The sequence below is a fragment of the Diaphorina citri genome, unplaced genomic scaffold (assembly GCF_000475195.1).
Source record: "Diaphorina citri unplaced genomic scaffold, Diaci psyllid genome assembly version 1.1 scaffold1264, whole genome shotgun sequence".
NCBI lineage: Eukaryota > Metazoa > Arthropoda > Insecta > Hemiptera > Psyllidae > Diaphorina > Diaphorina citri.
Genome location: NW_007378693.1, coordinates 1665 through 27830, shown reverse-complemented (window position 1 = coordinate 27830; position 26166 = coordinate 1665). Strand labels below are relative to the sequence as shown.

The window sequence follows — 26166 nt, the reverse complement described above, 5'->3', positions numbered from 1 at the left end:
GATTTATTAATAGGTTCTTGTGGACTGCTTTGTCCGCTAATATACTTATCAAACACATTAGCATAATATCGTTATTCTGAGAAGGTAAACCTCAGTGGTACAGTGGTGGTTAACGCGGTGATTTTGGATCTATGTAGAGGTTGATGGTTGGGTCCAAGGGTAAGGTGGTTTAGTATACGAATGGTTTTGGCACAGGAAGAAAGGGTCTAGCACCCTTAACTTGTCTATCAGAGTATAAAGCTGTTTTCCAAAGGCTACAAAAAACGTACATTTCTATAAATTTAGACGCTTTTTCTACTACCTGTAACATTCAACAAATATTCTTTAAACTCGGACTGGCAGTTTTCAACTCCTAGTACTCCCAAAGGCTACAACAAACGTACATTTCTATAAATTTAGACGCTTTTTCTACTACCTGTAACATTCAACAAATATTCTGTTAACTCGGACTGGCAGTTTTCAACTCCTAGTACTCTGCATAATATCTACTGAAGGGTTAGCAGATAATTCTGATACTCTGTGTTTTATTGCCAATAATAGTGATAGCTAGGATTTCTAGGTGTAGGTTAGGCGTGTATTATTTACAGATCAAGATGTCTGCAAACTGTCCATATTTCCGCACAGACTGGCTGTTCTGTTTGACATACCGTCCGTACTCCTTGCATGTCTCGTAGCTGTAGCTGTAGAAGTGTAGACTGTAGTGGTTGGGGACGCTTGTCTGGTAAACAAGAGTGCGTCCATTTCAGTCGAGGTATTGAATCTTACCCTCAACATTGTTTGAGAATTTAAGCACACTTAGTGGTAGGCTACAGCTAAAGGGACTTTTCAGCCCTATCCGAGCAGTATAGCCAAACTTAAAACGTAGCTTGAAAACGTTTAGTTACAAGATTGGACCCATGCATACAAACAAGCAAACACCAAAGGCAAACAAACAAACAAACAAAAACAGAGGTTTCAAGACAAATAAAAGCATGTAAAAAGGGATAAATACCTACATTTAAGCAATCTTGCAAATGACCTTTTCAAGACTAGGTTATTAGTGTCGCTGTTGCTGGGATTCGAATGTACAATTCCGCTAGGTTATGTACCCATTCACTTACACCTGTACACTTGGGACTTTGAAAAGCCAGACTTTGTGTTTTCCCCTCTTAGATTTACTCCCAAGTCTAAGAATTTTCTTCTTGGCGTGCCGAACATCCCAGTGATCTAGTTTTCCAGGTGTACAACCGTGGTTTTTTATGGCACTTTGGACCCATGCATACAAACAAGCAAACACCAAAGGCAAACAAACAAAAACAGAGGTTTCAAGACAAATAAAAGCATGTAAAAAGGGATAAATACCTGCATTTAAGCAATCTTGAAAATGACCTTTTCAAGACTAGGTTATTAGTGTCGCTGTTGCTGGGATTCAAACCGCAGTCCGCTAGGTTATGTACCCAATTCATTCACTTACACCTGTACACTTGGTACTGTCGATAAAGGTACTAGTTTGTCAACGGGTTGCTTTCTGGTGGTCTCGTGTTGACCCAGCACATAAATGGGAAATATTGTGTCTCTTCTCGCCCATCTGATGAGAGGTTCTAATTCTAATGTACTAGTACTAAATGTAACTAGTACATTTTCGTCCATCCTCAAATGATCCATCCTGTATCAGTAGGTATAAAATGTTATAGTTACACATATTATAAATGTTCCAACATACAATATCTACTGAGATATCAAGATATCATTTCCGTGGAGTTTTATTATTAATCGTATTACAATACAGGGTGCCCAGAATATGTGGCTGCTTTGTGTTTCGACGTAATTGCTAGTAGTACAGAGAACTGTGAGGGGCGCCTACGGGGTTTCCGGAGGCCCAATGAGATCCGAGAACGAATAGGGAAAATTTTCTTCATTTGAAGACCATGTACCTATTTTTGCCAAACATCAAAATCCGACAAATCGTGGACCGACAATCGAACCTCAACTGAAGTATTCCGAAAAAGATAAGCAAAACTCACACTCTCACAAATGATTCCGAAAAAGTGACATACTTTCGTCAACTTGGACTGACCTTACAATTGTAATCGCTTTGGGTGAAATGCTTCTAAATCTGCTAGTAGTACAGAGAACTGTGAGGGGCGCCTACGGGGTTTCCGGAGGCCCAATGAGATCCGAGAACGAATAGGGAAAATTTTCTTCGTTTGAAGACCATGTACCTATTTTTGCCAAACATCAAAATCCGACAAATCGTAGACCGACAATCGAACCTCAACTGAAGTATTCCGAAAAAGATAAGCAAAACTCACACTCTCACAAATGATTCCGAAAAAGTGACATACTTTCGTCAACTTGGACTAACCTTATGAGTTTCTCACTGTACCCTCAATGGGTTAAGGTGATACAAATTGATACATTCAACCCATATTGTAGATCACATAAAACCACTCCAGGTGCTTTAGATGGATTTTGAATCAAAATTGGGTAGGCGGGGCGGAAATCTAGGTACTTTGGGAGTTTGGTTGTGTACAGGAGGACGATCGATTTATCACACATTGTTCAAGTGTGAAGGGTCTTTTATTTTTGGCCCACTTTTGATATGATTAAAGTGATTTTGAACGTACCGATAAAATGCCAGCTAACGATACTGTTCAAGTTCAATGTATAAGTATTCTATTCTAGGTCTATCTAAAACATATTATGGTATCATTGGTATCTAGAAGCTTTCTAAAAGTGATATCTGCAACAGACGGCTCCACGCCCCAAGTGGCTCCTCTAGCTAAAAAGTATTCCGAAAAAGATAAGCAAAACTCACACTCTCACAAATGATTCCGAAAAAGTGACATACTTTCGTCAACTTGGACTGACCTTATGAGTTTCTCACTGTACCCTCAATGGGTTAAGGTGATACAAATTGATACATTCAACCCATATTGTAGATCACATAAAACCACTCCAGGTGCTTTAGATGGTCTTAGATTTACTCCTCTAAGAATTTTCTTCTTGGCGTGTTGAACATCCCAGTGATCTAGTTTTCCAGGTGTACAACCGTGGTCAATTGTAATCGCTTTGGGTGAAATGCTTCTAAATCTGCTAGTAGTACAGAGAACTGTGAGGGGCGCCTACGGGGTTTCCGGAGGCCCGAATGAGATCCGAGAACGAATAGGGAAAATTTTCTTCACTTGAAGACCATGTACCTATTTTTGCCAAACATCAAAATCCGACAAATCGTAGACCGACAATCGAACCTCAACTGAAGTATTCCGAAAAAGATAAGCAAAACTCACACTCTCACAAATGATTCCGAAAAAGTGACATACTTTCGTCAACTTGGACTAACCTTATGAGTTTCTCACTGTACCCTCAATGGGTTAAGGTGATACAAATTGATACATTCAACCCATATTGTAGATCACATAAAACCACTCCAGGTGCTTTAGATGGATTTTGAATCAAAATTGGGTAGGCGGGGCGGAAATCTAGGTACTTTGGGAGTTTGGTTGTGTACAGGAGGACGATCGATTTATCACACATTGTTCAAGTGTGAAGGGACCTTTTATTTTTGGCCCACTTTTGATATGATTAAAGTGATTTTAAACGTACCGATAAAATGCCAGATAACGATACTGTTCAAGTTCAATGTATAAGTATTCTATTCTAGGTCTATGTAAAACATAATATGGTATGTAGAAGCTTTCTAAAAGTGATATCTGCAACAGACGGCCCCACGCCCCAAGTGGCTCCTCTAGCTAAGATTGGGTAGGCGGGGCGGAAATCTAGGTACTTTGGGAGTTTGGTTGTGTACAGGAGGACGATCGATTTATCACACATTGTTCAAGTGTAAAGGGACCTTTTATTTTTGGCCCACTTTTGCACTTTTGATATGATTAAAGTGATTTTGAACGTATCAATAAAATGCCAGATAACGATACTGTTCAAGTTCAATGTATAAGTATTCTATTCTAGGTCTATGTAAAACATACTATGGTATGTAGAAGCTTTCTAAAAGTGATATCTGCAACAGACGGCCCCACGCCCTAAGTCACTCATCCAGATATCAACCAAAGTCAATGTTGCTTCGAACTTCGAAAAAAAGTTCAATTTTTGGCCGCCTCTTGGAAAATGTTAAAAAAAAAAAACAATTTTTGGGCACTTTTAAACGATCTCTTATTACATGGGAGCATTTTAATCACATGAAGTACCTAGCATAAGAGTACTTCAAGTTTCATATAAAATTCATAGAAGCATTTCCACCGCAAAATAACACTTTAACCCTTTAGACAGATTAAAATCTATTCAACAAACTAGTTACTACCTGCCTCAGTGGGGTCTAGCTAAGTGTCAACGTCTATCTAAAGTACCACATAACGCATTCACATAAGCACATGAAGTACCTAGCATAAGAGTACTTCAAGTTTCATATAAAATTCATAGAAGCATTTCCACCGCAAAATAACACTTTAACCCTTTTTTAGACAGATTAAAATCTATTCAACAAACTACTTACTACCTGCCTCAGTGGGATAGTGGTCAAGACGCTCGCCTGGTAACCAGGAGGGCGTGGGTTCAATTCCAGCCGAGGTATGGAAATTTATCTTCAATATTATTTGAGTATTTGACCTCAGTAATAGTAGTAGCCTACTGTTGGAGTAAAGGGATTTTTCACTCCACAGAGTTGACGAACGACACAGCAATAAAATCAATCGAGGTGGACATTTTATTTATTTTTATTATGATCATTTTTTACTTTCTATTACTACAGTATAGCAGCTATACTAGTAATGAAAGTATTGCAATCGGTCCAAATTTTCAAAATCGGGAAATGGTTGGAAATATCCATTTTGGGATCCCCTGATGTCAAAAAAGTGATTTTTAGCCCATGGTCTGTACGTACGTATGTATGTATGTACGCACGCACGTATGTAATGTATGTATGTACTACAGGTTTAAATGGGAAAAGGTGGTATACAAAATATCTCAAGAACGGCTTGTCGTAGAGCGATGAAATTTGGTATGCTATCCCGGTATGGTCCAAGGACGCGACTGTAACAATTTGGTAAAAATCGAATAGTCACTCATCCAGATATCAACCAAAGTCAATGTTGCTTCGAACTTCGAAAAAAGTTCAATTTTTGGACACTTTCAAACGATCTCTTATTACATTGGGAGCATTTTAAGATCGAAAATTTTCGACCAAAAATCGGCCGCCATATAGGCGGCTTGGAACTTTGAAAAATTTTCATTTTTTTTTCTCCGAAGGTTGATGGTTCGAGTCGATGGTATGTCATAAAATTTAGGTCAGCGTATACCAACCAAACCAAAAACAGAACCGGAAAAAAAATGCATCTCTCCCAGGAATTGAACCCAAGATCTCCAACAACGTGTAATCCTAGAGCTTCACTCATTGAGTGACTAAGCTATGGACTTTGAGTTTCTCAAGTACTAATATTTAAAGTGGATTTCACCAATATTCTTTCAGTCCCTAGAAAGCCTGTCAAGTTTCATTTGATTTGTATTAACAGGGCTACTAGGGGCTGAAAAGGTTGGTGAAACCCGCCCTTTGTGTACCTTATAAACATGATTCGTGTCGCTCTCATTTGATTTTGTCGAATTTACAGAAGTACATGGGGCCAAAATTGGATGGAAGATGAGGCTGAACCAGATGGCCATAGGAGAGGTTGATGTTGGCGAATGAGAAGAGAGATTTCAGAGGCCGAAGTGCCTGAGATAAGTCTCTGAAATGAAACAGAGGGGCGAGATGTCAACCCTTTGTGTACCTTATAAACATGATTCGTGTCGCTCTCATTTGATTTTGTCGAATTTACAGAAGTACATGGGGCCAAAATTGGATGGTAGATAAGGCCGAACCAGATGGCCATAGGAGAGATTGATGTTGGCGAATGAGAAGAGAGATTTCAGAGGTCGAAGTGCCTGAGATAAGTCTCTGAAATGAAACAGAGGGGCGATATGTCAGTAGCAGGGTGCAAAAAATACTTATTCAATGTTCTTCGCCTTTTCCAGGGTTCACACGGGGTTAGCTTTTTTGTCAGCCTCTCAATCAGCCCTAGGGTGATCGCTTTTGGGCTGTCCGCACTCAACTCCGCACTCAACTTTTGCTATTTCTTTAGCAAGCGAAATTTCAGGCTGGTATCCTCCCTGATTAAACTTTAAAGTCTTCTAATCAGACCAAGCTGGTCCAGTCCCTTAGTTAGACCAATAAAATTATGTAATAACCTTAAGTACCTACACAAAAAAGGCTTCAACTATTTCTTTGTTTAGTCAAGCGGAAACATTTTGGACTTACTTGATCTCTATTTCACATCCAGTCTCCTCCCATATTCTCTTCAGACTCATATGTACCACACCATCATTTTGAATAGGAGATAGCGAACATGTAGAATATACCACGGAGCCTCCTACTTTGACTAGCTTCAGAGCGTGTCTGCAATGCAGAGGTTGTGGGTTCGATGTAAAAATAATTATTTGGGTATATTATTTGGGTAAGATAGCGAATTGTTCTTCGCCTTTTCCAGGGTTCACACGGGGTTAGCTTTTTTCGTCAGCCTCTCAATCAGCCCTAGGGTGATCGCTTTTGGGCTGTCTGCACTCAACTCCGCACTCAACTTTTGCTATTTCTTTAGCAAGCGAAATTTCAGGCTGGTATCCTCCCTGATTGAACTTTAAAGTCTTCTAATCAGACCAAGCTGGTCTAGTCCCTTAGTTAGATCAATAAAATTATGTAATAACCTTACCTACACAAAAAAGGCTTCAACTATTTCTTTGTTTAGTCAAGCGGAAACATTTTGGACTTACTTGATCTCTATTTCACATCCAGTCTCCTCCCATATTCTCTTCAGACTCATATGTACCACACCATCATTTTGAATAGGAGATAGCGAACATGTAGAATATACCACGGAGCCTCCTACTTTGACCAGCTTCAGAGCGTGTCTGCAATGCAGAGGTTGTGGGTTCGATGTAAAAATAATTATTTGGGTATATAATGTAGGAATATGAGATGAAAATAGTTGTCATAATGGTCATTGGTCAATCTTGTTAGCTTCGATTGGACTGACCTTATGAGTTTCTCACTGTACCCTCAATGGGTTAAGGTGATACAAATTGATACATTCAACCCATATTGTAGATCACATGAAACCACTCCAGGTGCTTTAGATGAGTATACTTGAAAGTTAGTAACAAATGTCGTTCCCCACTTAATACATAATTCTACATCTCAATAAACTTTACGACTTGGACTCGAAACAGCAATCTCCAGATCTGAAGAACACCATGCAAACCACTACAATTACACCCATGCCATTGGTAAGGTCTGTTATGGCCGAACTTACTACCGAGAGTTAACACAGTGTTCGGTATAAAATGAACACACAATAAAGGTAAGCAAAGCTTTTACAAAAATCCAACTCTTAATGGAGCTAAATTTTCATGATGTACTCACTTAAAACAAGCCAATTATGGGAGCCGATCCACAAACAAACAGCTAATCAAGTGACACTTCGAGCTTTTTTTGTTTGTTTAATAAAGCATTAAGGATATGAGTTACTGTTTAATAAAGCATTTAGGATATGAGTTACCTGGGTATAAGGTCTGTAGGGCTACTAATGTTTTGCCTCCTGGGGCTGCACACATATCTAGCACAGTATCATAGGGTCTAATATTGAGAGCGAGTACAGGTAACAGGGACGCACCATCCATACAATAATAGTCTGAAACCAGGAAATTAGGAACTAAACAAACAAATAAGTAAACAAGACCAATCTCTGACTTTTCTCTACAGTAAATACAATAATGGTCTTCTTCTATATGTTCCTCTTCTCACGAAGGTTGGAAACACATCATGGCTGTATATAATCAAATCAAGTTACCTGGGTATAAGGTCTGTAGGGCTACTAATGTTTTGCCTCCTGGGGCTGCACACATATCTAGCACAGTATCATAGGGTCTAATATTGAGAGCGAGTACAGGTAACAGGGACGCACCATCCATACAATAATAGTCTGAAACCAGGAAATTAGGAACTAAACAAACAAATAGGTAAAGAAGACCAATCTCTGACTTTTCTCTACAGTAAATACAATAATGGTCTTCTTCTTTATGTTCCTCTTCTCACGAAGGTTGGAAACACATCATGGCTGTATATAATCAAATCATACCAGGAAATTAAGATCTAAACAACTAAATAAATAGGTAGATAAGACCAATCTCTGACTTTTCTCCAAAGTAAATACAATAATGCTGTTCTTCTTTCAGTTGCTCTTCTAACAAAGGTTGGAAAACATCAAGGCTGTAACTGTATAATATTATAATCAAATCGTAAATCTTTGGTAAAGCACGAGATCTTTTTCACAACTTTTGTTGGTATCATGAATCTTTGGTAAAGCAGAGATCTTTTTCACAACTTTTGTTGGTATCACAGCATTACTATAAGTGCCTCCTTTACTATCAATTTTTATTTGAGAGCGAGTACAGGTAACAGGGACGCACCATCCATACAATAATAGTCTGAAACCAGGAAATTAGGAACTAAACAAACAAATAGGTAGATAAGACCAATCTCTGACTTTTCTCCAAAGTAAATACAATAATGCTGTTCTTCTTTCAGTTGCTCTTCTAACAAAGGTTGGAAAACATCAAGGCTGTAACTGTATAATTATAATCAAATCGTGAATCTTTGGTAAAGCAGAGATCTTTTTCACAACTTTTGTTGGTATCACAGCATTACTATAAGTGCCTCCTTTACTATCAATTTTTATCTACTCGTATCATCAATTTACACTGGTAATGCTGCCACTGGTGGCTACTCGATTAAAGTAGCTACTTACTTGTCCTCACTCCTTTACTATCAATTTTTATCTACTCGTATCATCAATTTACACTGGTAATGCTGCCACTGGTGGCTACTCGATTAAAGTAGCTACTCACTTTTCCTCGTATGCCTCTCATCAGATGGGCGAGAAGAGACACGATACTTCCCATTTATGTGCTGGGTCAACACGAGAACACCAGAAAGTAACCCGTTAAAATATTTGTAATCGAAAAACTAGTACATTGACAGTACATTAGTACTAGTACTGTCGATAAAGGTACTAGTTTGTCAACGGGTTGCTTTCTGGTGGTCTCGTGTTGACCCAGCACATAAATGAGAAATATTGTGTCTCTTCTCGCCTTGTCCTCACGAGGCTGAGTGAGTTCTGAGTTTTTCCCCTCTTACTAAAGCCCTTACTGGGCTGGGCTTACTAAAGTCCAAAAACAAAGCCGTATAAAAGTTTATAAAATCTAGACATACTAAATACTCCAGTGACTCCTCGTTTGGGGGAAGGAAACTCGGAAATGTCTCCACTGGGGAAGCTGAATGCCTGAAGATAGGGAGATATATGCAGCTCTGTCTCAGGCACTACCTTGAAATCAACCTGAAAATAGGACAAAATATGTTTTCTGTACTGATGTTCATATTGACTAGAGACCAGAGGCGGAACATAATTCCAATCGAAGGAAATACCAATAGACTTATTTAGGTAAGTTTTTCACGTTTAAAACCAGAACGTGAAACCCCAGAAAAAGTAAAGACAAAAATTCCCCCTCTTGAAATCAACCTGAAAATAGGACAAAATATGTTTTCTGTACTGATGTTCATATTGACTAGAGACCAGAGGCGGAACATAATTCCAATTGAAGGAAATACCAATAGACCTTATATGAACTTATTTAAGTGAGTTTTTCACGTTTAAAACCAGAACGTGAAAACCCAGAAAAAGTAGAGACAAAAATTCCCTCTCCCAACAACTTTTCACATAAGAATTCACCTTCTACCTTCTATTCATAATTTTTACTTTTTTTTACCAAAATGCATATTGGTATTTAGGTGTATCACTTCTCCTTACCTCTGGACTGGGTCTGTAATAATCCATGTAATCGGCATCTGTAATAAACCCTTCCATTCCTTTTAGCTGAGTGGCAGGAATGAAGTCATGCAACCCTGTACTAGCAGTATCATGTGGAGCCACTAGTCGGTCCTTATCTAACTCAGCTGTCTCTATACTGGCCTCTAGGGATTGGTTACTGTACAAGTGACGGTCACTGGATGATCTGGCAACATGGAGAAATGCAATTTTTAGCTAGACTGGCCTCTAGGGATTGGTTACTGTACAAGTGACGGTCACTGGATGATCTGGCAACATGGAGAAATGCAATTTTTAGCTAGCCTTTACACCTTCTTTCACATTTTCTATTATTAGAAGTCCTCAGCTGGACGATACTCTGAGGAGCTGATTCACAATGGGAATTTTTTATTTAAATATCCAAGAGGGACATTAGGGTAAGTGAGACATAGCACACATCCCCTTTTTTTTCAACCTAGTTTGTTATGAAATGTCAATAATGTCAGTAATGTCTTGCCTTGGTTAATTACTGGCCTCTAGGGATTGGTTACTGTACAAGTGACGGTCACTGGATGATCTGGCAACATGGAGAAATGCAATTTTTAGCTAGCCTTTAAGTACACCTTCTTTCACATTTTCTATTATGTATTAGAAGTCCTCAGCTGGACAATACTCTGAGGAGCTGATTCACGATGGGAATTTTTTATTTAAATATCCAAGAGGGAAACTGACAAGAAACTGACAAGAAACTGACAAGAAACGTCGACCCCGCTTGAGCGGGATTAAAGACGAAGTGAAAGAAGAAGAAGAAGATCCAAGAGGGACATTAGGGAAAGTGAGACATAGCACACATCCCCTTTTTTTCAACCTAGTTTGTTATGAAATGTCAATAATGTCTTGCCTTGGTTAATTCCATACCTTCGTCCCCTAACAAGGTAAGTGTTCAATAGATCAGTTGCGCTTACTGGGTGATGTTTCAAAGTCATAGAGCAGGAAAAATGAGGACCAACGGAATTTTTATTTTTCTTCTACGACTTCTAGATCCCAAGATAAATCGATTAAAAAAATTCCAGTAAATCATGAAATTTGATGTCATGGCATACGCTCCCGTACGCGATGACGTCACATCAAATGTCCCGAGCAAAGCTCCCTTGCAGGCAACACATTAATGTGTTTGCGCGCATACGTTTCTACGCAGTTCTTTCTGCTCCTCCGCTAGCGTGCTTCCATAGTGGCGCTACCTAACGGACGAAAAAAACAACTGCGTAAAGTCTGATGTCACACATATTTGAACTCTTTCATTAGAACGGAAAATAAAAATTGAATTTTCGATCTTTTACAGTTATTTTTTCGGAGTTTTGACCTCAGATTTGGATTTTCCTTAACTTTTTACATAGGAATCGACCATTTATTTATAATTTTTACCCATTTGCAACTGCTCTACTCACCTATTACTCCCATCATCCTCTTCCTCATCTGATTGCTTTTTCTGCCTTCTACTTCTTTCCTCTGTTGAGTCTTTCTTCTCTATGTCTTCAATACTCTGTGTCATCTTCATCATGTTCTCTTTCAGCTGTTCCTTGCTACTTGCTTTCCTTGCCTCTTTCTCAGCTTTCTCTTCCAGTCTTTCCCGGTCAATTTCATACACTTGACGGATGTTCAATGCACCAAGACTCTGGGGTGATGTTTCAAAGTCATAGAGCAGGAAAAATGAGGACCAACGGAATTTTTCTTTTTCTTCTATGACTTCTAGATCCCGAGATAAAAAAATTCCAGTAAATTGTGAAATTTGATGTCATGGCATACGCTCCCGTAGGTGATGACGTCACATCAAACGTCCCGAGCAAAGCTCCCTCGCAGGCAACACATTAATGTGTTTGTGCACATACGTTTCTGCGCAGTTCTTTCTGCTCCTCCGCTAGCGTGCTTGCATAGTGGCGCTACCTAACGGACGAAAAAAACAACTGTGTAAAGTCTGACGTCACACATATTTGAACTCTTTCATTAGAACGGAAAATAAAAATTGAATTTTAGATAAGAAAAATTGTGAGATTCTCTCGCTAGGCAAAGCAGTCAGGTATTTTCCTCTCTCAGAGGCTTTCTTAGTGAACATGCGTTTACTATTTTGCCGATTGACATCGTTTGAAACATATCGACACTCTCTTATGGAGTTGACCTGTAGACGGCTAGACGGTGTTGTTCCATGTCGATTTGTCGTTGGATATCGATCTACAATATAGATATATATTTTAAAATTTCATTCCATCAAAGTCCGGTTTGACTTATGGTTCTGGTTTGACTTATGGATTTCCATCTGACACTGACGACTGATCGGTCTACAACTCTACACTCTACAGTTGTCAATCGACTCCTTCGATCAAAACTGTGAAGACGCAAACTACCATCATGTATTAGTACAAGTAGCAGGTCACTTTAGGGGGTCAGGTGCCATATTTAACTGATAAACAACTCTGGCTTGCACCAGAGCGCTTCTCTAATCAACCCCGCACTTCTCATTTTCGCCGATAAAAATTTGCTACCATTTCCCTGTTTCGTACTATCCAAGTGCTAAATAGTCCCAAGTATCTCTTATAGAGTGGGTGGTCAGAAGTGCCACGCCTTTAACATTAATTTATCAATTCAAATAAAAAATAGTCCCCGTAACGTCACTCTATAACTATTGATTGAATCAATCAATAATAAAAAAAAAGTTGGGAAAAATGAAATAATATTAACAAATTCTTTATTGAAAGATTTCAAATAACATTAATTTATCAATTCAAATAAAAAATAGTCCCCGTAACGTCACTCTATAACTATTGATTGAATCAATCAATAATAAAAAAAAAAAAGTTGGGAAAAATGAAATAATATTAACAAATTCTTTATTGAAAGATTTCAACTCGATAAATAAATACATAATCTGAAATAACCATAACCACCAACGAATCCGAAGGTTGATGGTTCGAGTCGATGGTATGTCATAAAATTTAGGTCAGCGTATACCAACCAAACCAAAAACAGAACCGGAAAAAAATGCATCTCTCCCAGGAATTGAACCCAAGACCTCCAACAATGTGTAATCCTAGAGCTTCACTCATTGAGTGACATTTGAACAGCAACCTTTAAATTTGTATTACCTATGTTCACCTCCTTACATAGGGTACCTATCAATTCAACAGAAATTCACTTCAAATAGGTACTTCAAGCATTTATCTTGGAGTTTTCTTTCAAACACAATGTCACTTCTTACTTTCTACATCTACACCATAATTATGTTTGAAGCTTACCTCTAACTGTTCAACAGTTTTCTCTACATCACCAAAGTTGTTCACCAAGGCAACATACTTGTGCTGTGTCAGAAGAGCAATCCTCACCCATAGGTACCTCTTTTGATCAATTCAACAGAAATTCACTTCAAATAGGTACTTCAAGCATTTATCTTGGAGTTTTCTTTTAAACACAATGTCACTTCTTACTTTCTACATCTACACCATATGTTTGAAGCTTACCTCTAACTGTTCAACAGTTTTCTCTACATCACCAAAGTTGTTCACCAGGGCAACATACTTGTGCTGTGTCAGAAGAGCAATCCTCACTTGCTTCGAGATATTTCCACAAGCACAAGAGAATGCACAGGAAACATGTGGCGTTTTCAGGTTTGTACCTAATACCTATCCAGCAAATAATTAAGTAGGTATGCTAAATGATAGGCTTATGGTGACTTGTAAATGTAAAGATCTAGATTACGTACCTACTTGCTATAAGTAGAAAACTAGACATAGACAAATAGACATCCTCTAACAAAGTTCAAATCCCCTTGCAAATATAGATAACCTCATTTCCTCTGCGAATCCTCACTGAAGGCCAGTCTTGCTTGAAAAACTTCTGGTAAAATTCATCAAAATGTTTCAATGCTAGGTTGGCAGGATTGGTGCGTTTCAATTTGTTAGACTGAAATTAAGTAAATTTGACTTTTTTAGGGCATAGGGAGATAAATTTGGTTACACTAATAAGAGTGTTTATTTGTACTTCTGGTATAGTATTAAAGGGTCTATTGGACCCTGCAGTAGACTGCTACTATTATTGTAGTTGTAGTTAATTTATTGAACAATACCTATTGATGACAAAATGACACTTTGACTGGGATTGAACCCATGCCATTCTGATTACCAGGTAAATGTCCTGAGGCGTAGGGCATAGGGAGATAAATTTGGTTACATTAATAAGAGTGTTTATTTATACTTCTGGTATAGTATTGAAGTGTCTATTGGACCCTGCTACTATTATTGTAGATGTAGTGATGTAGTTGATTTCTTGAACAATGTTGGCAGGATTGGTGCGTTTCAATTTGTTAGACTGAAATTAAGTAAATTTGACTTTTTTAGGGCATAGGGAGATAAATTTGGTTACATTAATAAGAGTGTTTATTTATACTTCTGGTATAGTATTGAAGTGTCTATTGGACCCTGCAGTAGACTGCTACTATTATTGTAGTTGTAGTTGATTTCTTGAACAATACCTGCCAACTGATGACAAAATGACACCTTGACTGGGATTGAACCCATGCCATTCTGATTACCAGGTAAATGTCCTGAGGCAGGATAACACTCACCCAATGGTCTGGTGATCTGTTCTTGTATCTCTTAACACACACATTGCATCTGTATATCCGAGATGTGATGACAGCTCTTTGTGATAACATTCTGATGACTTATACTGCTTTACAAATCTGAAACCAAGGTAAGTAACTATTGTCAGTTTGCATTCCAGTTGAAGAACTACAGCAAGAACTGAGAGCAATTATTTACTAGGTAACTTAAGAAAATCAACTATCAATCTAACTAAAAACTAGTTTGCCACAGGTAATGTATAGAATAGGTACCTTCACTTGCAATAAATTTCTTGCTTATCTCAAGGCACACACATTGCATCTGTATATCCGAGATGTGATGACAGCTCTTTGTGATAACATTCTGATGACTTATACTGCTTTACAAATCTGAAAACATACCAAGGTAAGTAACTACTGTCAGTTTGCATTGCAGTTGAAGAACTACAGCAAGAACTGAGAGCAATAATTTACTAGGTAACTTAAGAAAATCAACTATCAATCTAACTAAAAACTAGTTTGCCACAGGTAATGTAATAGAATAGGTACCTTCACTTGCAATAAATTTCTTGCTTATCTCAAGAAGTAAGTTGATATGGTGATTAACATTGTGGTTGGATTGATTCATAGATCCTAGGTATCCAAACAACCTAGCATACTAATTATAAGTACCAATGAAATCGATTACATACGTCCTTGCTGTCATAGAGATAAGGCCTTGTCTTGCACTTACCTTGGTATCAAAACCTCTCTCTCATCCTTTGTGAATTCAACCAGATATCAAGTCCTCATGAATGATGAATGTGCTAGAATCAGGATGAGCTTTACAAATTTATGTACCTATCTTGAAAAAAACTATCCAAATTACACAAAAAATACAAAAATTCCAAAATCAAATAAAAATTTGTCTCCACAAGTCCACAAGACAAAGAAAAGAGAGGTTTCTATTTTGAAATTTCGCGGCAACAGGTTGTTTTGATTTTTTTTTTTTTATCAAGGCTTTATTACAGCGAAAAATATGAACGGACTACCTAGACATAATGTAGAGCACATTGCATACTCTTATCATGAATACTAGGCGTTCACTAAATATTTTGGTAGGTATTTGAAAGAAACCACTAATTAGCACGAAGCAATGTAAAAATATGAACGGACTACCTAGACATAATGTAGAGCACATTGCATACTCTTATCATGAATACTAGGCGTTCACTAAATATTTTGGTATTGTTTGTTAACATTTCTTGCGTAATCAGAAATAATGTGCTTAACATTTCTGATTACGCAAAACAGTCAAGTAGGTAGGTAGGTATTATGTTTATCCTTCCTATTTACCTACTATTAGGTACATACCTACCTTTTAAAATTGATAGGTAATTTTGATAGATACCTATACAATAGTAATTAGGTATCTAATGCAAAAAGAAGAAGAAACCAAGAAAAAGGTTGAAAAAATTTAAATAATAATAATAATAATAATAATAATAAATAGGTACCTACTTAAAAATAAAAAAAGTACCTATACCTACCTACTTAAATAAATAAAGGAAAACATGTTTCTCGCGTCTTTGAAGCCCAGTGAAAAATATTTTGTATTGATTTTTGTTGAACTGCTCAAGTTATACCTTGTCGTTCTCTCGTGAAACAATTTTCATCAGCGTTTTTCTTCCCCCTAAATAAAAGCTCGATGGTTTTTCTTGTTTTCCTCGTATCAGACCAGTCTATTCCTTGACATGGGCGGGATACGGTTGCTCCTCCAACGCAAACTGTCCGCCTAATAAAAAATTAATTTCGGATTTTTTAGATTTTTCTAAAAATAGAAAGTAACAATTCCTTTGAGATTTTTACTCCCGAGGGAGAGTGCTATTAATTTTTTTAAATTTTTACGTCATTAAAAATAAATCAACATAATTTTTCTCGCTTGGAATCAGCGGCATAAAATCCAATTATTATTGCAGTTTCGTACTTTTTAAACGCTCGTGTCTTTCATTGGAGAGTTGGGTACGTTGGTGTTGGGCGAAAGTTTACAATCTGTCATGAGAAGCATGGGAATTTGATTTCAGAAAGGGAGAAGTAATATTGTGATTGTCTCTTCGGAAATACCCCAAACGGAATCGAGTGGAACGTTGTCAAATAAAATTAACGGTAAGAGAGATTTTTTTAGCATCCTTTTTGGGAGGTATTCCTGTTGACTGTAATTCTATAAACATGAAAAGTGGTAGGTATGGAAAATATGGATCCATTTACAGAAGGTTTTGAAATCCCTTTGGACCATTACCAAATAATTCGCTAGAGATACCTACTTAGATAGGTATAACTTCTGCATTGTTTTGTACCCGTTTTCCTTCTTCTGATTTTCTGATATGATAACATTTGATATTTTGTTTGAGCTTAAATACAAAGTTTCAGCCATTGGTCCGTGTGTGTGTCTGTCTGTCTGTGTGTCTGTCTGTCTGTCTGTCTGTAAACAAAATATGTCGAGAACGGTAAGAGCTAGAGACTTGAAATTTGGCATACAGCTGTCAAATGTGACAAGGATGCGACATGAAACTTTTGGTTGAGATAGGTGCTACGGTTAGCGGTATTTTGACCGCTTTTGAACAGATTTCGACCGTTTTTTTTTGCGGTTTTCAGCAATACCGACTAAACGGTTAGAGATATTGTAAAAGTTAGGGTAGAAGAACACCCAAATAAGCATCATTCAAAAGGATTAGGAAAGTCGTGTGATGTTTACACCAGATTTTTTAATTGCTCTCATTATATCGTCCACAATTATAAAAGGCTGAGTGATTTCAGCATGGTGTCTTACTTCCCTAACTGCCTTGAAATTAAAACACATTCTTGCCTTCATTCCAACAAAGTTACAAAAATTCAATACTCGTGCACGGCATAGGCAAATAACTTTACATCAGAGGGCTTAATAAATAGGCCAAGCCTTGGAATATTGTCATAGTGACAAATATAAATAAAATCAAAGTATACACTTCTGACTTCTGCACACAGGATTGTGTCCCGTGACATCCTGTATTTCTTTTTCCAACGAACCAAGCGAGTTCTAAATTTTAACTTGACAGTTAATTCAGGTTGTCTGATTTGTCTGTCTGTTTTACCATAACTCCCTACCTAGTCCCGAATCGTTAAGATATATCCACCACTCCACCTATACCTATAGTCGACGGCCGTCGATCGATGTGAATTGTCCACTATGTTTGTACACACTTTTATACCGATTTCCATTAAACAGTTCAACAGATAAAGCGAATGTTCTTTTCTGAAAGTCTTTGTTTTCCCAATAACTCCCGGACGGATTGTCCGATTTTGGTGAAATTTGACAAGCATGTTCAACACATAAAGGATATTTGCTTATTAGAAAAAAAGGTAATAATAAAAAAAAATAATAATAAATAAAATAAAATAAAAATAAATAAGGACAAAGTTACAAAAAACAATAACAAAATGTTGACAGGTTTAATTCTGTAAACTAAGCGCTTGGTCTAAACATCAAGATAGTAAATTAACAATACTTAATCCTTTTCTCTGATTCCAGCGAAATGCACAAGGGGATTTTCGTGTCGTTCAAAAAAGTGGTGCTTGCCTGGAACACTGGCTGAACTTAGGCTGGAGGAATCAGGTCTGAAAATAACGAGTGTGAGCTTCATATAATAAAGCCCAAAAATCCAACAGACAGGTACATAGACATTCTTATGACCATACTTGACTTAACTCACCTTCCCTCCCGTAGGTTCTGTGCCAGATTTAAGGAGTTCGGTAGACACAGAAGAATCCACGGATTCCTTGATTGATGAATCTGAAGAGTTCCTGAAGAGGTCAATAGACTCGATGTTCATAGAGGGAGGCGAGGGACCCAGGTTCGCATCCCGGTACCGGAGAAATTCTGCCTATAATAAAGAATCCGAAACAGTCAATTCCTGAGTATGAACGATCTAAAACAGTTCCTAATGACTTCATCTCCTGAGATCGATTTGCCGCAGTTTCCGGACTCCATGCGGATATTTCCGTACCCGGGTGTCGGCATTTTCCGCACATGCGGCCCCGGAACGCGATACTCTGTGGCGGCCTTGGTCAGAATTTTCTGAACAAGTACCTGGGGAGGGAAAAAAGGAAGTAATTAGACGTGTTCAAAAGCTTAGGCACGTCCTATAGGTTAAAAAAAATAATAAAAAATAATAAAATAATCACAAAGTACCTACACAGATACATACAATCTAATAGGACTTAATTTATTTTATACCTATTTTGGGTACCCACAACTATGAGTATCTACTTATTTTGAGTTCCTATTTTGAGTAAAAAGTAGGTACCTGCATAAGTTTAGTCTGACTTTATAGGATTTTCAGATAGGATTGTTAAAAACTAAATGAAAATTTCAAAGCAAACTGTTTCCTCTTTTGAGTATCCTCCTTCTGAGTGTCATTTCTTTGTCGTCAGCTCTCCTATCAAGATCCACTATTAGTGAAAAAGTAATGTCAAAGGAGCCAAAAATATAAGGACTAAGCACAATCATAAAAAAGCATTTTTGTTCAAATTGGGTGGCGAATATTTTTTTAGAAGGAGGTTTCTGTACTTCCTAATAAGTCTATTGAATTCAACCAGCTTTTCAATATTCTTCTGACGTCATATCCTTCAATCCCCCCTCCTACATAGTCTGAGCAACTTTTCAAAACTTGAAAAAAAGTTGAACATTAGAAAATTTAGTCAGGTAGGTATTTTTTTTAATACCTAGTTGAAATGTGGGGCCTCATTGCCTAACCCATCAAAAGATTTGAATGATTTTGCTTCGTTCTCAATCTGCCACAAACGTTAAGGTGCATGCACATCTGCAAACAGCACAGCTGTGGAAGAACCATCCGATACGTGACAGGTAACAAATTTTCAACAACGGAGGGTGTTGTCACTTTGCCCCGAGTTCCCCTAACGTTCCACCTAACCCCGCAAAGCAAACTGTTTCCTCTTTTGAGTATCCTCCTTCTGAGTGTCATTTCTTTGTCGTCAGCTCTCCTATCAAGATCCACTATTAGTGGAAAAGTAATGTCAAAGGAGCCAAAAATATAAGGACTAAGCACACTCATAAAAAAACATTTTTGTTCAAATTGGGTGGCGAATATCTCGTGAGGATAATATTGATAAATATTGAAGTTACTGTTATAATTTTGATTGCTTTAGCAAATCTGAAAATTATTTTCTTGAATGTTAGGTATTTAAAATTTGGCTTTAAATCTGAGATTTTATTGAAGATAAGATTATCAAGATGCATTAGGTATTTTTCGTTAGTTGTTTTTTTTTTTTTTGTTTTGTTTTACATAATATTAGATGTTTTCATATCATAATTTGTGATTGTCCCCTCTATCTATCCTAGGTAATGGAGGGACGTTTTTAAGACGGGCCTACGAAAATTTTGTTTCTTGAGTAAAACAGCTTTAAAGTTTTGGATTTCCATTGAAAAATATATTGGAGGGATTTTACAAAAACTCATGTATCTTGATGAATATTTAATAATAGAGATAACAACATAATTACTTTTTTGTGGAAGTTTTACCCAAAAATGGCCTAAGCAGGGTAGGGTCCTTCTTACGAATGTGAGTCCTCTCTCTTCTATCTTTTCTATAGGTAATGAAAACTGAAAATCTATTAAATTTGGAAATACACTGTTCTCCTCTATATCTTTATATCTACAAGTATACTACCTGTCTATCATACCATGTTGTTATTTAGCTTCTCATATCCTTCAATCCCCCCTCCTACATAGTCTGAGCAACTTTTCAAAACTTGAAAAAAAGTTGAACATTAGAAAATTTAGTCAGGTCCTACATAGTCTGAGCAACTTTTCAAAACTTGAAAAAAAGTTGAACATTAGAAAATTTAGTCAGGTATTGATAAAATTGGAAGAAATACCTATGGTGTGTAAGGAAACCATTTGAAAAACTTTTTCGCCCGGTGTAAAAAGTGAGCTTAATTTTGTGTGCATGACGATATTAACTCGAACTTTAGATATTTGTCGATAGGAACACTCATAATAATTACCTATTTCAAAGTTTTTCTCCGGGAAGAAAGTTGAGAGAAAACTTGCTGTTCAGCACGGCATAGCTGCTGGTACCTACTTACTACTTTCCTATGTACCTACCTATCTACTTTCCTATGTACCTACCTTCTACCAACCCAGACGTGAAAGCTCAAAAATTGGAATCAAGGGAAAGCTGCCTCATGGAGGCAGCTACGGTCAAAGACTAAAAACTGACCATCGAAAATTTGACCCGATTACATTACTTTCCTTCCTATAGGATAAGGAAAGTAAAAACGGAAGATGCCATTCCTTCTCCTAGGGGAATAACATAGAATTACAGGAATAATATAGAATTACAGGAATAAAATGAACCATATAAGAACAGCATTGTACAAATCCAAATCCGAACTAAGTCTGTTGAAAGTCCAAGTGCACGACGAAAAATCTTATGCGAACACAATAGAAAGACTTGCACTCGAAAACCACATCTTGAAAAATAAATTCACAACTACGCAATATGGAAAAAACATCAGGATTACACCTTGAAGCTAATTAACATTGAAAAATCCAGCTTAGATACAATTCGCACATTACATCAAACTATCAAAACCCTAAGAACAGCATTGTACAAATCCAAATCCGAACTAAGTCTGTTGAAAGTCCAAGTGCACGACGAAAAATCTTATGCGAACACAATAGAAATACTTGCACTCGAAAACCACATCTTGAAAAATAAATTCACAACTACGCAATTCGGAAAAGATGTTGAAGAAAAATTGATAAGTGAAATTATGTCAAACAAAGATGACAAAACTGGAAGCAATGAACTGGATAAGAAAGATGAAAAGGAAACAGTAGAAGGAATAGAGGAGAAAGTGGAAGAGAGTAACGAAAATACAGAGACTGATGTATCTCTTGAATCAAATGAACTGGAAACAAATAGTAAGGACACAACCTTCAACGACGTAAGTGAAGAACAAGTAAGCCAGGAAAATAAAAAACAAGAAGAAGTACTTTTCTCCGGGAAGAAAGTTGAGAGAAAACTTGCTGTTCAGCACGGCATAGTTGGTACCTACTTACTACTTTTCTATGTATCTACCTATCTACCTATGTACCTACCTATCTACTTTCCTAAGTACCTATCTATACCAACCCAGACGTGAAAGCTCAAAAATTGGAACTAGGGGAAAGCTGCCTCATGGAGGCAGCTACGGTCAAAGGTTTTTTTTAAATACCTAGTTGAAATGTGGGGCCTCATTGCCTAACCCATCAAAAGATTTGAATGATTTTGCTTCGTTCTCCGGAGAAGTCGGAAAACCGGAGACAAGTAGTATCTGCCAATCTGCCACAAACGTTAAGGCGGTTAAGGTGCATGCACATCTGCAAACAGCACCGCTGTGGAAGAACCATCCGATACGTGACAGGTAACAAAATTTCAACAACGGAGGGTGTTGTCACTTTGCCCCGAGTTCCCACCCAACCCCACTCTACCCTATTTCGCTCGATACTAAGAAGTCAAACTTCCAATTAACTTTAAATTAAAGTTCGAATCCCGTCGAGTTAATTAGAAAAAGAAAACATTCAACTCAGCGACCTGGAACTGTTCGCAATAGTTAAGTTCCATTTTAGGTGGGGCTTATAAGGGTTTACGAAGAAAAAAGATCTTTGAATGATGGGTTTAAATTTCTTAATGCTGTTTAAAAAATAAATACAGGATTACAGGACAATTTTGCTTTTAAGTCTTAATGGAAAATTGCGTGGGCGAAGGACAAAATCACCCTAAGACTCCTTAGATATTCCATTTTCTATTATTGCGACAATAACGGGGGAAACTGATGTCCGTTCTTGCTATTACCTACAACGTTTACGTATAGAGAAACGCAACTTATACTGACATTCTCCCTTTGTAAATTTTTCAAGTCCTACTATCCTTCCTGCTAGGTAAATAGATTAATTATTCACGAGTACCTACCTAGCTCTAAGCTGAGACATAAAGCATTTACTAAGCATGATGAGGGTGTACGTATACCTTTTAAATAAATTTGTTACCCTTGTGAGGCCTTTTGGTGGGTATAGTAAAAAAAGTCATGGAATAAGATTATGACAGTTACCTATGAAGACTATGGGCGGAATCTCTATGGTCAAAAAAGTACGGCCAATCTTATAGGATGATAAAATTACCTTTTGATTCTACTCACTGACGCTACGTTCAAGTGTTTACGCGTCTTTATGAGCGGGAAAGTCTGCGTACCATCCGAACGAGCCATGGTGCCCTGTATGGGCCCCGAAATCCACATAGGTGTCATGTCCACCACCTCCCCCTGACTGTCTCTCCAGCCTTGACTCCGAGTTATCATGGTCGGTCACTTTGGAGGGGAGAGGTGCCTTCTTGAGGGCCGTGGGTTGAAATGAGGACGGTTCATAGGATGGTTCGAAATTGGCTGGATCGAAAGTTGATGGGTCGAAGCTGGGTTTGAAAGCGGCTGGGTTAGGGTTGTAGGACTCCTGATAGTTGGACGGTTGGTAGGAAGGATCATAGTACTGATTCTGTCCGCTAGGTTGATAGTTCGGGCGGTAATATTCAGCCGTCTGGTGGCTGTAGGAGGTCGGCTGGTTGGGTTTGGCGGCCCGACGCGTGGTACGGAGGGAAGGGGAGATGTAGTTTTGGCGGACAGGGTGGGTGGATTCTGAGTAGCGAGGGTTCTGATAGAGGGGTTGACGTTGAGGGAGGGCCTCAGCTTGTAGCATGAGGGTGGTCAGGGTTAATAGTATAGTGCAGAGGTTTATCTGTTGACAGAAGAGAGGATGTTTGATTTCTCATTACAAAATTCTAACGCGATGTTTTTTGGATTTGAAGATTATTGGTTCGACCCAAATCAACTGAGAAAATAGAGGAACAACATCTTTGATAAGTGCCATGCTCAACTTAATCGAAGCTCCCAGGACCTATTGGTAAGTGCACTATATTTGTTAGCATAGCTAATAGATAGTCCGTATGTACGTTAACTACCTACCTATCTAGGTATAATTAAAATACGATTTAGTCACAGAACCAGCAGGTTATTAATGTTAAATATATTGGTTGCAACAACCAATTAATGTATAAGACTATCCAATTTCCTAACATCCTAACTGACCTTACTCTAGCCTAAAATACTAAACGCATATCCTCTCATAATAAAGTGTAGGTAATACCTACTTACCCACCTATCTCTATTGGCAAATAGGTTTTGTTCTCGGTAACAATGAATTAGACAAGGTGTATGTTGTATTATTCTATTTCAATATGTTGTATTACAGTTGTATTGTGAACTGCAGGTGTATCAACTCAATGACACTGGATTTGCACAGACATTGACCAATTCACGTGTCTTTTGGTATACGCAGTCTAAATTAGGATATTTATTCCATGTGATCGTTTTGCAATGCGTTTAATTGTTGATTAATCTGGATCGGTGCCGTAGAGACTCCAATACGTATCACGTGCACGAGAGGTACAAAGAATTGTAGAACTCACGCAGTAAAATGTCAATTATGGGGGCTACAAAGTTCTAATCGGGTCGAATTTAGACAGGTTCGACTGTACTACAAAATAAGCTTGCAAAATCGGACTAACCCTTTGAAAGTTGGGATCACTGAAGTTAAGCAACGTTGCGCGTGGTTAGTATACGGTATACGGATAAGTCACTATCAGACGTACTGCTGAATTTTTCTGGCCCTACTCAGAGACTGGGAGAGGTTTAAGAATGAAGACGGGTAGTTTGTCGTTGAATGGAGGGTAACCTGTCACCGAAGACCTTTGTAGTTGTACGTTGACAATATTAACCCCTTGAAAAATTAAATTAAAGCCCTTGAAAAAATAAACAAAATAAATAAATGACATACCAAAAGACTCATTTTAAGTCCACAACTATGTATAAACTCGTTGCGCGAAAATTCGGACAGTTCAATGTTCTAAACACTAAACTTTTTTGGCTGTGACAAATAATTATTGGTACTTTTTTGGCACTGAGAAATAATTAATAATTGGTACTTATTTGGTATACTGATGTTGGTACACGAATAAGTCGAACCAAGCGGAAAATATCCAACCCCTTTCCCTGTCTTTTGTCTGGCGCTTTCTATTTCCCTCTCCTTTATCTCTCTCTCTCTCTCTCTATCCGCTGTTCCCTCTTATCTCCCACAGACTCCCACAACTCCCATTTCAACATTCCCTCTCCCCCACCCCCCATATTGTCACTATCCTGATGACGTCATTTGCACTGATAACAATACAGAATGCAGATACCTGATGATAATAATGCATTAAGTTCACCCCAGTGATTTTTTTGAAATAGAATAGATGACAGGATAGGGATTTGGCCAACTCAGACTGAGTTAAACATGACCCGGGACCATGCAGAAGGTCCCGGGTTCGATTCCTGCCATCGACAAAAAATTGTACTCGTTTTTCGAATACAAATATTTCAACGGGTCAACTCGAGAACACTAGAAAACATCTAGTGTTCTTGTGTTGACCCAGCACCTAAATGAGAAGTATCGTGTCTATTCTTACCAATCTGATGAAAGACATACTACGGGATGGGCATTTACGGGATTTGGGTAGGATTGAACCCACGCCCTTTTGTTTACCAGGCGAACATCTTGAACACTAGGTAGGTACCTACCTACACCACAGAGGTAAGAAAAGTGAAGTAATTAATCATTATTGATATTTAGTACTGATATTTAGTACTTCTTTTTTCCGCAAGGTTTCCTCAAGTCGTCCGCCTCGTTCTACCCATTCACACCCAAAGTCCCCCCGATTTTGAAAATTTGGACCGATTGCAATACTTTCATTACTAGTATAGCTCCGCTATACTGTAGTAATAGAAAGTAAAAATCCAAATCCCTCTCCTTCCAGTTATTTTCCCATTCCTGAGAAGTGAGTAGGTACCTATAGGTATTAACCTCCCAATTTTCCTAGTTCCATATTCCTATGTTTCTAGCTTCTTTACTAATGGTCTTCAGTGGTCCCCAAAGGTCCAATTAGGACCCAAATCTGAGCAAAATCCATTTGGTATTGAACATTTTTACCGAATTCCATCATAATCGGACAAACTCTTGAGTTAAATTTTGAAACTCTCTTTGTTCTTTAAACAATACCTATGTAGGTATACCTGCCTGAAGAACTCGCTTCCATATCCAACCCCTTTCCCTGTCTTTTGTCTGGCGCTTTCTATTTCCCTCTCCTTTATCTCTCTCTCTCTCTCTATCCGCTGTTCTCTCTTATCTCCCACAGACTCCCACAACTCCCATTTCAACATTCCCTCTCCCCCACCCCCCATATTGTCACTATCCTGATGACGTCATTTGCACTGATAACAATACAGAATGCAGATACCTGATGATAATAATAATGCATTAAGTTCACCCCAGTGATTTTTTTGAAATAGAATAGATGGTAGGATAGGACTGATAACAATACAGAATGCAGATACCTGATGATAATAATGCATTAAGTTCACCCCAGTGATTTTTTTGAAATAGAATAGATGACAGGATAGGGATTTGGCCAACTCAGACTGAGTTAAACATGACCCGGGACCATGCAGAAGGTCCCGGGTTCGATTCCTGCCATCGACAAAAAATTGTACTCGTTTTTCGAA

The 26166-nt window shown here is 37.9% G+C and overlaps 2 protein-coding genes across 2 annotated transcripts; both read right to left on the bottom strand.

Annotated features, from left to right (window-relative positions):
• Nucleotides 1–5262: 5262 nt before the first annotated feature.
• On the bottom strand, nt 5263–14788 carry LOC103515056 (5-methylcytosine rRNA methyltransferase NSUN4-like). The gene is made up of 13 exons (XM_026827864.1): nt 14770–14788; nt 14500–14616; nt 13741–13838; nt 13397–13478; nt 11333–11559; nt 9888–10092; nt 9293–9416; nt 7860–8003; nt 7550–7712; nt 6796–6933; nt 6287–6442; nt 5760–5926; nt 5263–5550 (listed from the first exon to the last, which is right to left on the bottom strand). The coding sequence occupies exons 2-12, from the start codon at nt 14587–14589 to the stop codon at nt 5785–5787; spliced, it is 1569 nt and encodes a 522-aa protein (XP_026683665.1). The 5' UTR covers nt 14590–14616; nt 14770–14788; the 3' UTR covers nt 5263–5550; nt 5760–5784.
• Nucleotides 14789–18397: 3609 nt separating this feature from the next.
• Nucleotides 18398–24490, bottom strand: LOC113469870 (adhesive plaque matrix protein-like). Its single transcript, XM_026827870.1, has 3 exons — nt 24404–24490; nt 22700–23305; nt 18398–18601 (listed from the first exon to the last, which is right to left on the bottom strand). The coding sequence occupies exons 1-2, from the start codon at nt 24413–24415 to the stop codon at nt 22736–22738; spliced, it is 582 nt and encodes a 193-aa protein (XP_026683671.1). The 5' UTR covers nt 24416–24490; the 3' UTR covers nt 18398–18601; nt 22700–22735.
• Between the last annotated feature and the right edge of the window lie 1676 nt (nt 24491–26166).

Bases quoted from the DNA above. Each gene is read 5' to 3' on its own strand.
- LOC103515056 (XM_026827864.1), bottom strand. From the start codon at position 14,589: ATGTTATCACAAAGAGCTGTCATCACATCTCGGATATACAGATGCAAT. The intron at 13,839-14,499 runs GTGAGTGTTATC...ACTTAATTTCAG, and splicing joins ACAGATCACCAGACCATTGG to TCTAACAAATTGAAACGCAC. The intron at 10,093-11,332 runs GTGAGTAGAGCA...CCATGTTGCCAG, and splicing joins GAGGATGATGGGAGTAATAG to ATCATCCAGTGACCGTCACT.